Source organism: Lactuca sativa, chromosome 8 (assembly GCF_002870075.4).
Source record: "Lactuca sativa cultivar Salinas chromosome 8, Lsat_Salinas_v11, whole genome shotgun sequence".
NCBI classification, from domain to species: Eukaryota; Viridiplantae; Streptophyta; class Magnoliopsida; order Asterales; family Asteraceae; genus Lactuca; species Lactuca sativa.
In genome coordinates this window covers 192,083,631-192,098,651 of record NC_056630.2, presented here as the reverse complement: position 1 = coordinate 192,098,651, position 15,021 = coordinate 192,083,631, and the positions used below count along the sequence as shown (strand labels likewise).

The 15,021-nt window shown below is 37.5% G+C and overlaps 1 protein-coding gene across 1 annotated transcript; it reads right to left on the bottom strand.

The window, feature by feature from the left end:
* Positions 1-1,166: 1,166 nt before the first annotated feature.
* On the bottom strand, positions 1,167-1,646 carry LOC111911772 (uncharacterized). Its single transcript, XM_023907514.1, has one exon. The coding sequence runs from the start codon at positions 1,644-1,646 to the stop codon at positions 1,167-1,169; it is 480 nt and encodes a 159-aa protein (XP_023763282.1).
* Positions 1,647-15,021: the final 13,375 nt, after the last annotated feature.

Below are 15,021 nucleotides of genomic sequence, written 5' to 3'. Positions count from 1 at the left end.
CATACACTTCATAGTTTCACAGACATTTCAGCATTTGGTCCTCATTATGTTTCATTTTATTACCACACATGCTAGTCAGATTATTGTATTATAGCCTTGTATCACTTATTGTATCTCTCATCATTTGTAAGCATTTAGGGAGAGAATGTTGGAGCATGGAAATGCTCTACAAATAATGAGTGATAGTTAGGTTATTTACTTCCCTTTATTGTATTGTAGGTGTATTTTCTCCCTCCTATACAAAGGGAGAGATGGTCACTTTTCTAAGTGTGCACTTTCTAAAAATGTAATCTCTAGAGAGAGAAAAGTGGTTGGATCTCTCCCACCAAGGGAGAATCTTCTCTCCCATGTTCTTTTCACGTTCTTATGCATGTTCTCTCTTTCTTTTCTTATCTATCTGTGAATACTCATCATATGATCTTCATGTTATATCTTTTTATACCCAATAAATCTCAAGATATTTTATTCCGCATCCACCGTTCGTATAAAAATGGGTTCTATCAATAGAGCATATCATGTAAAATAGAAAAATGATAACGCCAGGAGCTGTTGCGATGGAATGTCATATTAGTGAAAGTAATTTTCTGCTTGAAACAACAAATCTAGTGGGTGACTACCATCAAAGTTTGGTAGTAATATTTTCGGTGGAAGGGATTGGTGATCGGTGTGAAGGGGTTTGGTTTTTGGTTTAGGGGTATGGAAGGATGCTGATGGTTTTTTTTGATGTTTTTTTAGGGTGGCGAGTAGGGCATTGGTTTGTTCATAGAGACGTTAATTGTTTCATGATAATGTCCAGTTAGGCGTGGGTGGTGGTTTGATTGGCGGTGGATGAGGTGACAAGTTGGGAGATGCTATTTACCATAGCTGCCATGGAAGCTTCCAGGGTTGGTGTTTTGTCAGTTGTGACAGCTGAAGTAGATGGCTCTGACTTTAGAGGCATGTTGAGGAAAGATCGATGAAAGCACCAAAATGATAGGACTCGTAGAGGGGGTCAGGCTCCAAGAACTGAGAAGAAGAAAAAGGGACAAGTTTGAAGCAATTTTCTGTGTTTTATTTTAACTTCCAACATTACAATATATAAAAAAATGCTGACTACCACTAAGCTAGTAAATAGGATCATGCATCCAAAAAGAAAACGTGACTGCTTGACCAGTGCACTTGCTCCCTTATTGACTCAGGAGAAAAGAACCAGTCCTCGTCCTAAAACTATGCATCGTTCTATGACTACTTCTAGGTTTTCCCATCCATAAAACAGGTTGGCCTTTTAGTGATTCTCTTGGACCGACGTTCCTCCATTGGTTTCCAGCAGTTGGGTTAGTAGTGTTGATCCCGTGGTCTTTATCAACTTCCCCCTCCTTAACAAGGAGATCATCCTCGAGCTCTTGCTGTGGTGGTTCTTCAAAAAAAAAAAACTCCGGTAGTGGTGTTGGTTCAATATTTCCAAAAGCTTGTCGTAGCAAAGGCACATGGAACACCAAGTGTATGCGTGATCTACTTGGTAGTGCTAAGCGATATGCAACAGGTCTGATACGTTCTATGATCTCAAAGGGCCCGAAGAATCTTTTAGTCAACTTTTTTGTAGCTCGTATATGCACCGATTGTTGGTAGTAGTCACGCAAGCCTAAATAAACCTTGTCCCCCCACATTGAATTTCTTATCAAGACGATGAGTATTAGCTAAGTTTTCCATGCGCTATTAGGCGCGTCGTGAATTGTCTCTTAGGAGAGATCTGAGTCGGACTTATTCAGATAACGTAGCATCCATTGATGTGTGCATGGATTGACCCAGTTTGTATCAGTTGGGGTCCGAAATCTGTCGTCCATACAATGCCTGAAAGGGACTCATGTTAATGGTGGAATGATGGGTGGTGTTGTACCAATACTCCGGAAGATACAAGTATTTGTTCCATGCGTTGGGTTCATCGCTAGCAAAGTCATGTAGATAGCTTTGTAGGCACCTATTGACCACTTTAGTTTGTCCGTCCGATTCCTAACTGTTTAAACATTTCCTTCCAAAAATCACTAAGAAATAGCGGGTCACGGTCTGTAAAGATGCTTTGTGGTAGACCATGGAGGCGATAAATGGTTTGTAGGAATAGAGCAGCAATGGAGGTGTTGGAGTCGATAGAAACAATGGAGGTGTCGGAGTCTCTAGAAACAATGGTGGTGTTCCTCTATTGGTTCTTCAAAGAGAAAATGATAGCTTAGAAAGAGGGAAGGTAGAGACAATGTTTAGATAAGGTAAGTGTGGGTGCCAAAGTGAGATCCGCAATTTAACTATTTTTTTTAATAACTAAAAAACATGGTTGCAGAAATCGGGATTAATCGGCGATTAATCGTGGATTAATCATTTGGCGTTCTCCAACCGTTGAGGATTAGGGCATTAATAAGAAATTTAGGATTAATCGGGTTTGGCGGGATTAAACGGTCAACAAAAGTCAAAAAAATCGAAAAAAGTCAAAAAAGTAAAAAAAAAAGTCAAATTTTGAAGTACATGTTTTTCTTAAGATATATTAATATTTAATTAATTTAAATATTTTATTAATAATCTATGGTCCCCAATTAATCATCGATTAATCCCTGCCAAGACCGATTAATCCCTTAACACCAGTCGACCGTCGAGCTACCGTCAAACGATTTTTACAACCGTGCTAAAAAGTATTCAGATATATTATAAATAAATGAAAAAGAAATAGAATATGAAAATTTAGTCATTTTATTTCAACAAGGGATGAGTCATGTATCCTTTTACGATATAAATGATGATCAAAGTTAATTTTTGAAAATAGAGACCGAACGTGTATTTCTGCAAGAGGGACGATTCATGTAATTTACTCTAAAAAATATTAATAAATATCTGTCGTAAAATATGACTATATTATTATTATTAAAGATGACGTGAGTGTAAAACCTAAATTAGGTGCATATTAACTATCGATTATTTAGGTATCAGTAACAAAAAATTATACAAATAACCAACTAAAAAACTATACTTATTACATTAGGAAATCATAAGTATAAATATATAAACAAATATCTTTTTTAGTAAAACATTCTCCTAAAGCTAAATTATTTCTCATATCTTAACTCTATAATAAATTTTTGTGTGTATTTCCCCTTTCCCCATCTTATTTTTTAAACATTAGTTATCTTATCTACATGCATAAACTCTCTCTCTCTCTCTCTCTCTCTCTTTCTCTCTCTCTCTCTCTCTATATATATATATATATATATATATATATATATATATATATATATATATATATATATATATATATATATATATATATATATTCAAGGTTGTACTTGCCGTCAAGCTTTGATGAAATGCCGCCTTAAGTCACATATCTATATAAAAATGAATAATAGTAGAAAATATATAATTTTATTTAATTATATACAAAATTGCCGCCTTAAGTTACGCTTTATAAACGATTTGGCTTGCTACAGCTCAAAAAAGCTTGAGGCTTGACATTGCCGTCAAGTCACGCCTTACGTTACTTAGAACCATGATATATATATATATATATATATATATATATATATATATATATATATATATATAGAGAGAGAGAGAGAGAGAGATGTTCATATGTTTTTGACAACTATTGTGTGCATGTAAGGACCAATGAGAATTCAGGAAATAAAAACTAATTAAATAAATGATTTAGGGGTATAATAGTAATCTTTGCTATTTTGTTATGGTAGATAATTAAAATATATACAATTGAAAGCTCTGTAAAAATAATTCAATTAATATCAAGAAAATAAGGTTGTCATTTAACAAAAACCCTATATCATCCGTGTCTTCACACACACACACATAGAATACGATTGATCCACCAAATTCATTGATTTCGTCTTGACGACTCTCTCTTACCCTCTTCATCGATCATCCATAGTCGCTATTGCATTCATCTACTACGTCTCGATTTTTCCCGTTCTAATGAAAGCTTTGCGATTTTTCCCCTGTAAATATTCGATTTCCGATTCTTTTACATATTATTTTCTTGCGATTCTTCCTAAAAATACTACTGATTTACGATTCTTGCTCTGGATTTCCCATTTGATTTGTTCACTGATTTTCGATTATTCTTCCTGTTGATTTCTTATTCTTTCCGTTAATTTGAGTAGTGGTTTTAATATCTACACTTGATGCTTGATACTATGCTAGTGGTTTAATCGATTTTGTACACCATCATCTAAAATAAAATAGACAATCTGTTTCTTTTCCAACGATGATAGCGATGTTTATTTGATTCAAACTGCCTTCTATGGTTTGAACCAACTTCACAGTTCAATTTATAGAACTAGAACTGTGAATTAATATTTCCAGGAAGATAAATTAAGGTATCAGTAGTATTTCGTGAAAAACGAATCAATGTTTCAGTTTGATACACTTTCTCCTTTCTTCGTCTCTTTTCTTCCTCTAGTAGAAACATGTATAACTGAACACTAAGTGTTTTCAATCATCTGTGAGTCTTTATATTTTTATGAACACCAAATGTTCGATAAAATGCCTAGATGAAGATTACTTTGTAATTATTCATATTTCTTTATGTTTAATTTGTTCATATTTCTTCATGTTTGATTTGTTCTGGTTCCATAGAAATATGGTGAAGATGATCCAGAAAAGAAACCATACTTACATGCTCTAGATGGAACTATGTATTTTATGTATTCTACCAGAATATAGCATGCAATAATATTATTTCATAATCAATTAGTGTTTTTGTTATATATATATATATATATATATATATATATATATATATATATATATATATATATATATATATATATATATATATATATATATATATATATATATATATATATATATATATATATATATATATATTCTTTTTAGGTTTTGAAGAGGTTGTCATAGATGTGCAAAAGAAAGAAAATATGGAGAACGAGAGAGTGTATTATAACAGAATGTATTCTGCTAGTATGTAAAGTCCCAAAAATTAGAACAAAAATATTTTGTTTTTGTAATAATGAAACCATCAACCAAACATTGTTTATAGAAACCGTAAAGGAAATCAAAGTATATCAAATATCATCCAAAAATACATCAAAGTCAAGTAGAGAGGAAAATCATGGTGTGTGCATTGTGATCATCCCGAACTCTTCCCTTTCGAACCGGAAGTACCTGAAACATAAATTGAAAACCGTAAGCACAAAGCTTAATGAGTTCCCCAAAATACTGCATACCATACATATACATCAGCTCAAGGCTGTACCAGGTCAATTTCTCCACCGAGTCTATTTGACCCCAGAATCGATTTCAACTCATATGTCAGGACAAGGCTATACTGGGTCTATTTCACCCCCCGGGTCTATTTCACCCACGAGTCTATTTCAACTCAATCGATATTTTTCTACCGTACAGGTCTATTTCACCCCACATACATATATCAAATAGGCACAAAGACATACATGCATACATCATGGGTCACAAAAACTACAAGCACATACAATCCTTAGTGTCCTACAGTATAGTGAACAAACTCACCTCGATCTGCTTCTAAACAAATAGATGCTCGAGCTACTGAACTGGAGAATCCCCATGCTAACCAATCAAATACAACCTTAATTAATAATTAGGTCATAAACCATAATCAGGACCTTGATTTACTAACCCCGACTCCTACGGTAAAATACCATTTTACCCTTCCCATTAGTTAGCAGAATTAACTATGGCCAAAACCCAAAAACACCCGAAGCCCTATAATAGCCTAAATCCATAAAGGCCTAACAATGGCCCGACTCAATAAAACTTTTGGCCCAACAAGAGCCCAAAACCTAGAGTCCAATATTGGCTCAGAGTCTCAAAAGCCAACTGTTGATCGGGCCCAACGAAATATCAGAATCTTCTTTGTCAAATGGGATAATGACACAAAAATCTTGCAGAAATCCTGGATGAATCTCTGATAATACCATGCGAGGCCCAAGAAAATCCGTATCTCAGACACGGTCCTCTGGACCTCCCAATTCATCACAACGTCGATCTTGGCCGTGTCAACCGAGATCCCCTTCTGGTTGACGACGTGCCACAGAAATTTTACCTCGCACAACTAAAAATCACATTTGGAGAATTTGGTATAAAGCCTCTCCCTCCCCAGGGTCTCCAACACCTCTCACAAATGCTACTCGTGCTGCTCCTTAGTCTTGGAGTGGAGAAAAATATCATCAATGAATAAAATCACAGAATGATCCAGCATCGGCATGCATACCCGGTTCATGAGGCCCATGAATGCTGCTAGTGCATTGGTAAGCTCGAATAGCATCACCACGAACTCATAATGACCATAATGAGCCCTGAAAGCTATCTTCTGTACATCCTCATTTGGTACCCTAATTGAAAATCAATCTTTGAAAACAAAGATGCACCTTGAAGCTGATCAAACAAATCATCAATCCTCGGGAGTGGGTAACGGTTCTTTACCATTAGCTTATTCTACTCCCGATAATCAAGGCACATCCTGTGCAAACTGTATTTCTTCCTCACAAATAGGAACGATGCTCCCCACGGAGAGCTGTGCGGATGAATAAAACCCTTTTCTAGCAGCTCCTGCAGCTGCATAGACAACTCTTGTATCTTCGGTGGTGCCAGGCGATATAACGCCTTAGCTATCGGAGCCGCACCGGGCATGAAATCAATCCGGAACTCAACCTGACTCTCGGGAGGTACTCCAAGAAAATCCTCGGGGAAACATTAGGAAAATCCCGCACAATGGTTACCCTACTCAACTTCGTCATATCCTCAACTTGCGTGTTAGAAACATAGGCTAAGAACCTAGAACATCCCTGCTGAAGATATCTCATGGCCCTCGCAGTTGAACAGAGAGCTGGCCCATACGGAGCTCTCTCACAAAAAATAATCAGTTCTCCCCCACTTGGTATTCGGACTCTCTCCAAATTCAGCTCGCAATCAATCACGACCCCATTGGGGCCTGACTAATCCATCCCAAAGTTAACCTTCGATCCTCTCAAGGGAATCAACACCAAATCAATAGGGAACCTCTCGCTAGACACGAACAGGACACACCTATGCAAAACCCTCGAAGTACTCACAGTATGGTCATCCGCAATCTCCACTTCCAGAAGAAAATCCAAAGTCTCGGGAGCATCGTAAAACTTCTTGCTGAGTGCAAGAGATACAAAGGATCGGGTAGCCCTCGAATCAGACATTGTTGGGTTTTAAGCACTATAACACTCCTATGGTTCACATGTAACCCTAATAGCTTTGGATCTATGTTTTCTCTAATTATACATGCAATAAAATTTCCAAAGCTTGAAGCCTACAACTAGCATACGATTTTGGTACATTAATCATAAAATCAAATTAGAAGAATACCTCTTAATTGTAGCTTGTAGTTTTGGCCTTTAAAGAGCTTAGCACATCAAGTGTGATGCCTCAAATGGTTCACAAACACCATGAACAAAGGAAGACTTTGAGAGAGAGAGGCTAGACACTCTAAAATCGGCGATGAATCTCTTAGAATGCATTAGGTCATGATTTTGGCTAAGGGGCAACATTTATATTGTGTAGGATTCCAAGGGTCATGGGTAAACCCTAATCCATACACTTAGGTTATGATCTATATCTCATGTGGGTTAACTCTTATGGACACTTACATAAACTTAGCCCATCATGGATCAATAGCCCAAACACTATATATCACTGATTTACATAATCAGTCACCGTTAATTTAAGTAGTCTCTTTTGATCAGTAAATTAATTCCAAATTAATTCTTGATCAATACTAATTAAATATTATAATTTCTCAATTAATATATTATACTTGTAATATATTAATAAATCATAAATAACCTCTTTCTCAAATATTCATCCTATCAGATTGTTCTGTTGAAGGCAACCCAAATGGACCATGCTACTCTAGGGTCAAGTACATACCAATTGTAGTTGTGGGCTTAAACACCTAATCCAACAAACATAACATGGACATACATACCATTGACCAAAAAGGTCCCTATACAGAATCAAGTATAAATATGAGCATAGAATAAAGAAAGAAATAAATGATAGAGATAAGACACCTACCCATAACCACATCTGGTGCTACACAACCTCATCAGTGATCAGCTGAAATGCCCTGATCTTCACCAATGGGGTCCCCACTTTGCTGTGGCAGCCATCAGTAATCCTCAACATGGCTGGTGTAGGTGCCACCACAACTACCCCTCTCAGTCTCAACCAATCAGCCTTTTTGTGGCCGGTATGATTGCAATGGAAGCAAATCAGTGCGCTCTGGGGGCAATCCCTACTCATATGACTAGTCAACCCACAACTATAACAACCCGAACCCATGGACCAACACACCCTACTGTGCTACTGGCCATACTTTCCCCAGCAGCCCCGACCCTGGCCCCTAGAATGCAAATCAGAAACCTTCGACTTCTTGCTCTGGCCCACCACAGTATGCACCTGTTCTTGCTTGCACTTTGTTTGAAGACACATCTCAATCTCTCGCTCACATGCCCTCTCAATCATATCATTTAGGGTCTTGCACCCTAAAAAACTCACAAACTCCCTAATGTCGTCTCTCAACATGTCATGATGCATTGTCTTTTTCATCTCCTCATCCGCAGCACACTTCGGAACCAACAGGGCCCTTTCTCGGAACTTGGTAGTGATCTCCGCCATAGTCTCGGTGATCTGGCGAAGGTCCTGGAACTCCTTCGTCAGCTGCTACACCTCGATAGCCAGTGCAAAATCCCTCTGGAATCTCTGCAGAAAGTCCACCCAGTTCATCACTACCACTACCGCTATCCCAAAAGCTCGGGTAACCTCCTTCCATCAAACTCGTGCCCTGTCCCTCAACAGAAAGGATGGAAATCCCAACTTTGCCCCCTCAGGAAAAAAGCTTATCCACTGGGTATTCTCTATGTCAGCGATCCAATGACAACTAGCGATGGGGTCCTTAGCCCCAAAGAACTCAGGAGCTCCACAGGCCTTAAACTCTTGAAATGAGGGGACTCATGCCCCAATCCGCCTTGCAGCAATCTCGGCTCGAAAGGTCCTGAGCCGATCATAAATGAGCTCCAAAATCCCCTCGTTGATGGTAACAAAAATCATAGGGGTAACTTCAAGAATGTCGCGAGTAACCTCAGCTGTAATAAGCTCACACAACCTCTCATCAATCGGTTCTGAGCTAGAGCCAGAAATTGAACCCGAACCAAAGGCAAGACCAATACTTTCCAATCCCAAACGAGTGAGCACCATCCTCAAAATGAAACACAAAGACATAAACAGTCAGCAAACACTCGAGGGAAACTCGCAACACACAGGCACCCTTAGAACCCTTAGATATACCCTTGTCTCAGGTACAGGTCCTATGCTTCCAGCAGCACGGGCCCAATACTGCCTTCTAGGAACTTGCAACCCTCACCACTAGCAGTACCAAGAATTTTAATCAACACTGCTGGTTACCCTATGCATGCAAGTTATACACAAAGAGGATCACATAGACTGTCAAATGAAGATTCTACCCTAAGTCCACAGCCAAACAAGGAACAAGAAATCAGGCTAAACCGATCATTCTAGGGCAATACAATCCTAATTGTATACAACTTTGAAAACATACACATAACAAATAACTGAGCGGATATCAATTCTATGTAATACATGGCATCAAGTGCTATAGAGTTGCAAGGCATCACACAAGTCAGGAAATTCTATCATAAGATTCATGAAGGTATCCTTAGCCCTAATCTAACATGCAATTCACATATCAAGCATACTAATCACAATGCATAACTATGGTTACTTGAGCTCGACTGATTACATGCATTGCACTCCCCTTTTTGCTTAAAATGAATCTTATTCAAAGCTCAATTTATTTTTCTTTTGAAAAAATTATCATTTCCTTAGTTTGAGTTTTGATACACTCGAGAGTGTGCCCGAATCCCTCATACCAAGGCTCTGATACCAACTTGTAACAACCCAAAATAAGTGCCAAAAATTTTCATTTAAAAGCCATTAGTTTTTGTTCATTGATTGTATCAAAAGTCATTATTCATTACAATATTCTGAAACATCAAAGTGCAAATACATCAAGTGAAAAAATCATGCAGGGAGGATGTTGTTCCATCATGCTAGGCCCTTCCCTTTTGAATTGGAAGTACCTAAAAAAATAAACATAAACTGTAAGCATAAAGCTTAGTGAGCTTCCCAAATTACCACATACAACATACATTGAAAAGAACAACACGTGGCTATGTCAGGTTTGTAACAACCCATGGGTCTGTATTAACCCAAAATATAGCTTATAGCTGTGTCAGATCTGAATCAACCCCTGGGTCCGTATCAACCCCGAGTCCATAATAACTTCGAGAAATGCATGAATCATACAAGCACAACAAGCCAAATCATATGATAACATACAGTTCTACTCATACAATACAGTGTGTCGGCCTTGGGGCCTTCGACCTACTTGAGGTGGTAAGAAGACTCACCTCACAGGCTGACGGAAAACTGAACTGACACGTTGCTCTAAAATCCTGACTACCGATCACCTTTACAAACAATAGTAGCCAAAACTCAGGCTACCATCCAAATACCTAAAATGCCCTCAAACCCTAGTCAAATCCAAGTCAAAGCCAACCGAGTCAACCGATTTGACTTAGTCAGTACGCGGGGCGTACTTATCATTTATGCGGGGCGTACCTAGAAGTTGATCGAGGAACGAGCCGCCGACCTTATACACTCGGCATACCGTTTGATACTCCCTACATATGAGGCTGCTTGCCAAACACTTAACTGAGTGGTTAATCCCTTAAGCATTTATGTCGAAACTTTAGATCTAGGTCACATAAGATGTTCTAAGCCATAATGTTTCCAACTTTATGGCCTAGCATGGGTATTAAGTCCTTAAAACCAAAAACCCTAGCCTTTTAAATCATTAAGACCATCTAGCACTTGCATGGGGGAAAACTAATGACCAAGACTCCAACTTTATGACTTAACACCCCTATAAACCTCTGAAAGGACAACTCAAATGCCTTGGAGTACCTCCTACTCACAAAGGCTAAGTTTGGGACCAAAAAGGAAACAACTTGAGCAAAACTAGATCCAAGATATTCTTTCATCAAGTTTGAAACATTTTACCTCTATAGGGTGCACAAGGGGGCAAAGTGCTGGATCCAAAGCCTTGAGTGAAACACCACCACTTCAAAGTTATTCCTTCTACTCCAAGAGCTCCAAAAAGGCACCAAAATGTCTCAAAAAGCTTGACAAATCACAAATGCTCTTAGGATTTTCGAGATTATAGGAACCCATTTGTACGATCGACTAGTTGCAGAATAAAAAGATCTTGATATTTAATGATTAAAAAAATATAAATGAAGAACATAAGATGAGTAATCGAATGATATTACTAGAAAGAGAGGTTACAACATAAAGAACGAAGAACACTTCGGTGGGAGAGATCCCAGCCAAGAGTCTCTCTCTGACTAATACAAAAGACTACATATTTGGTGCACTCTAAAACAATAAACACACACTCTCTCTATTTATAGAGAGAGGTAACTTACAAACAATAATGGGTAATAAAATAACCTAAATTATCACTCATAATTTGTAGAGCATTTCCATGCTCCAACAATCTCTTCCTAAATGCTCGCAAATGATGAGGGATACAAATACAATGATAAAAGGCTAAAATACATAGTAACCAACTAGCAACTGCGGTAATAAACTGATACATAATGAGAACCAAATGTTGAAACGTCTCTAAAACTCTAAAGTGTATTTGATGTCTAAAATTGGGCAATGAAATCTCTATAGTCAAAGTCTTCTAAGAAACAAAGTCCAACATCTCCGATGTTGAAGAGTAAGATTCTAATCTACAAATGTGATCAGTAAACCATGCTGATCAACTTCAAAAGTGTACCAATAACTCTTGAACTGAATCCTATATTCAAGTCACACTTCGGCTTCAAAAGTATGAAGCATCTCTAGTACTCAAAACATAATATACCCAAAATTCTTCAAAGAAGAAAAAACATGCTAAAAACATGAAAACATGCTGTGATAGAGTTGGAATAATAAACAAGTCTGGATCGAGGAATAGCAACTGCAGTGATCCGCCCAAGGATTGGACTTCAAACTTCAATCAGAACTATCATCATGTCGTCGATTTGACTAAACAAGTAAATGATAAGCTAAGATCAATTAGAAAAACTGCATACTAAATGATATCCTTTTCCCAGAAATCTTCAAAATCGACACTCTATAAAACATAACCAATAATCCAGATGCTCATAATATTCTCTCCCTAACTTTGATAACCAATGTTCGAATATCAAAAATAAATAAATAAATAAATAAATCAGGATGGAGAGTGTTGGATACCAAGAGCTTCACATGCTCTCCATAGATGTATGAAGGGTATCGATAAAACACAAGACGGATAGTATATTAATACTTCCAAGGTCATAAGTAGCCGATTGATTATGTACATGAAAACTACTTGAACAAGTACCATAGTAACAAATAAGAACTCTGCGTGAAAAATCTCTACTCTGCTGAGAAATGCTGATGTACCCAAACTGCAGTGCCAGAACTCATGAAGTGACTTCAATAAATAAAGTCCACTTGCTCAAGACACATGGTTCGTCAACCGAAGATCAAGAGCTACAAGTCATAAAAGGTCTTCGTAGAGTGAAGATTGCAAAACAATTTTGTTGATCTGACACAACTACGGTGCCAACTTCGTGAAGAGGAATATGATGTCCGAGTATGGTATGGAGGATAACTGATCCTAAGACACTGATCCAAGGAATGCAGGTCGACGGTCCTTGATTAAAGGGCAATTCAAATGGAAAGAATAATAAAATTTTTCCAATATAATCAGCAAGAAGTAATCCATCGTGACAATCGAAGATTGAATAAATAACCAATAATGAACTCTTTCGTGAAGACAATAAACCGAGTCTTGTAAAAATCATTCTTCACAAAAGTGCTTCAAGCTTGGGTTGCGGTGGTAAAAACTGGTGTTAATTAAAAAAAACATCTAATTGGTACTAATAAAAAATAATTGGCGTTAAAAAATAATAATAAGTAAAAAGAAGTGCGTATTAAAAAAAAGGTTTTAAAAAAAATAAATGAGTGTAAAAAAAATAATAAAAAGGATGAAAATGGTTTTGAAAATAAAATTAACGAGAAACAAAAAAAAAAATTGGGTTGAAAAAAAAATTGGTTGAGGAGGGCTGATGAGAAGAGGGTTGATAAGAGCAAGGAGGAGGGTACTCATAGGCTGAAGGTGAGTACCAAAGAGGGAGGAAGTATCGAGGACATGATGTCTCCAGTGAGAGGGTTGGATGGTTAGGCAGGTTTGGTTGGGGTATTGTGGAGTAGGAGACGAAGAGAGGCTAGGCTGCAGTGGGGATGGGGTTGAGATTGAAGATCGAAGTCTTCGGTGAGTTAGGCGGGATCAAAGGAGTGAGGTTTGTAGTGAAGGTGCGTAGATTGTGAAGACAGGGCATAGAGGAGGGTAGAGTTGCGAGGAGCAGAGGGAGTTACGAGGATGTGGGTGTCATGCTTTAGTTTTTGGTACAAGGAATTAGTCTCCGGTATGCGAGGTCAGTAGTCTGGTATGGACTATAATTCCTCGGTAGGGTCTTATCTTTGGTCCTCGGTACTGAGCTCCGAGGATGAGCATGCCGACGACGAAAAAGCCATTTTCCATGAAAATTGATACCTTAGAGGCCATAACTTCGTTTTTATCCAAGGAAATGCTTTCTAAAACATACGAGGATAAGGTGGGTATTGGGAAGAGGAAAAAGTGGTAGAAAGTATGAGAGAGAAAGACAAAAAGTAAGGATAAGGTGTGGGTTTCAAGTAAAATGATTCCTTTATCACATGGAAATGTCAGGAAAGTATGAGAAGACTTTATGGTGAAGTACTCTTTCATTAAAAAAGAGTAAAATGATGTAGCTTTCAAGGTCCTTCAATATATTTATTAACTAATCAACTTCAAGTATAGGAACAAGAACATCATACCTTTAGTGATTGAAGATCATAAATTCAAAAGAATAAACTGATGAAGTCTTCAAAAAAGAAAACTTTTCCATCTTCATAATACCTAAGATATTGTGTCTTTTCCATAACATAAATACGCTTAGACCAAAATTTCTTCAACTGATTTAGACCACAAATATCATCTTTCTTCTTTTTTCTTCAACAACAAAATAAGATCTTCTTAAACCCAGATTTTCAGCAAAAATATGAACGATATAGCAACAACATTTATTCTTGAAAGCTTGAAAAAGCTTTGAATCAACTCTTCAAAAATCTAAAACTCATCATAGAAAAATTACTTTTACGAACCCAAAAATTCTTATATGAAAATCGAAAAATACTAGATGAAAGTAGTCGACCGGGAGTCCTTCCATTGAAATAATCTCTTAGATCTTCAATGTACGACTCTGATACCAATTGAAGAAACCCATTTGTACGATCGACTAGTTGCGCAATAAAAGGATCTTGATATTTAACGATTACAAAAATATAAATGAAGAACATAAGATGAGTAATCAAATGATATTACTAGAAAGAGAGGTTACAATATGAAGAATGAAGAACACTTCCGTGAGAGAGATCCTAGCCGAGAGTTTCTCTCTGACTAATACAAAAAACAACATATTTGGTGCACTCTAAAACAATGACCAGTCTCTCTATTTATAGAGAGAGGTACCTTACAAACAATAAAGTGTAATAAAATAACCTAACTTATCACTCATAATTTGTAGAGCATTTCCATGCTCCAACAAATTGAGGAGGGAGGTTGAAGGTAAAAAGATGTTTGAGGCTACAAGTGAGGTTAAATACGGTCCAAACCCTAAATCTTAGGGTTTGCACCCTGGCTGCGTACACCCAGCGTACCTGCGTACCCTCACTGTTCTAAGGCGCTCTAGAGCATGCCCCGCGTACGAGGGTGCACGCTCCATGTACTTCAAGGAACTTCGAATTTACAAAATTGCTACCAGG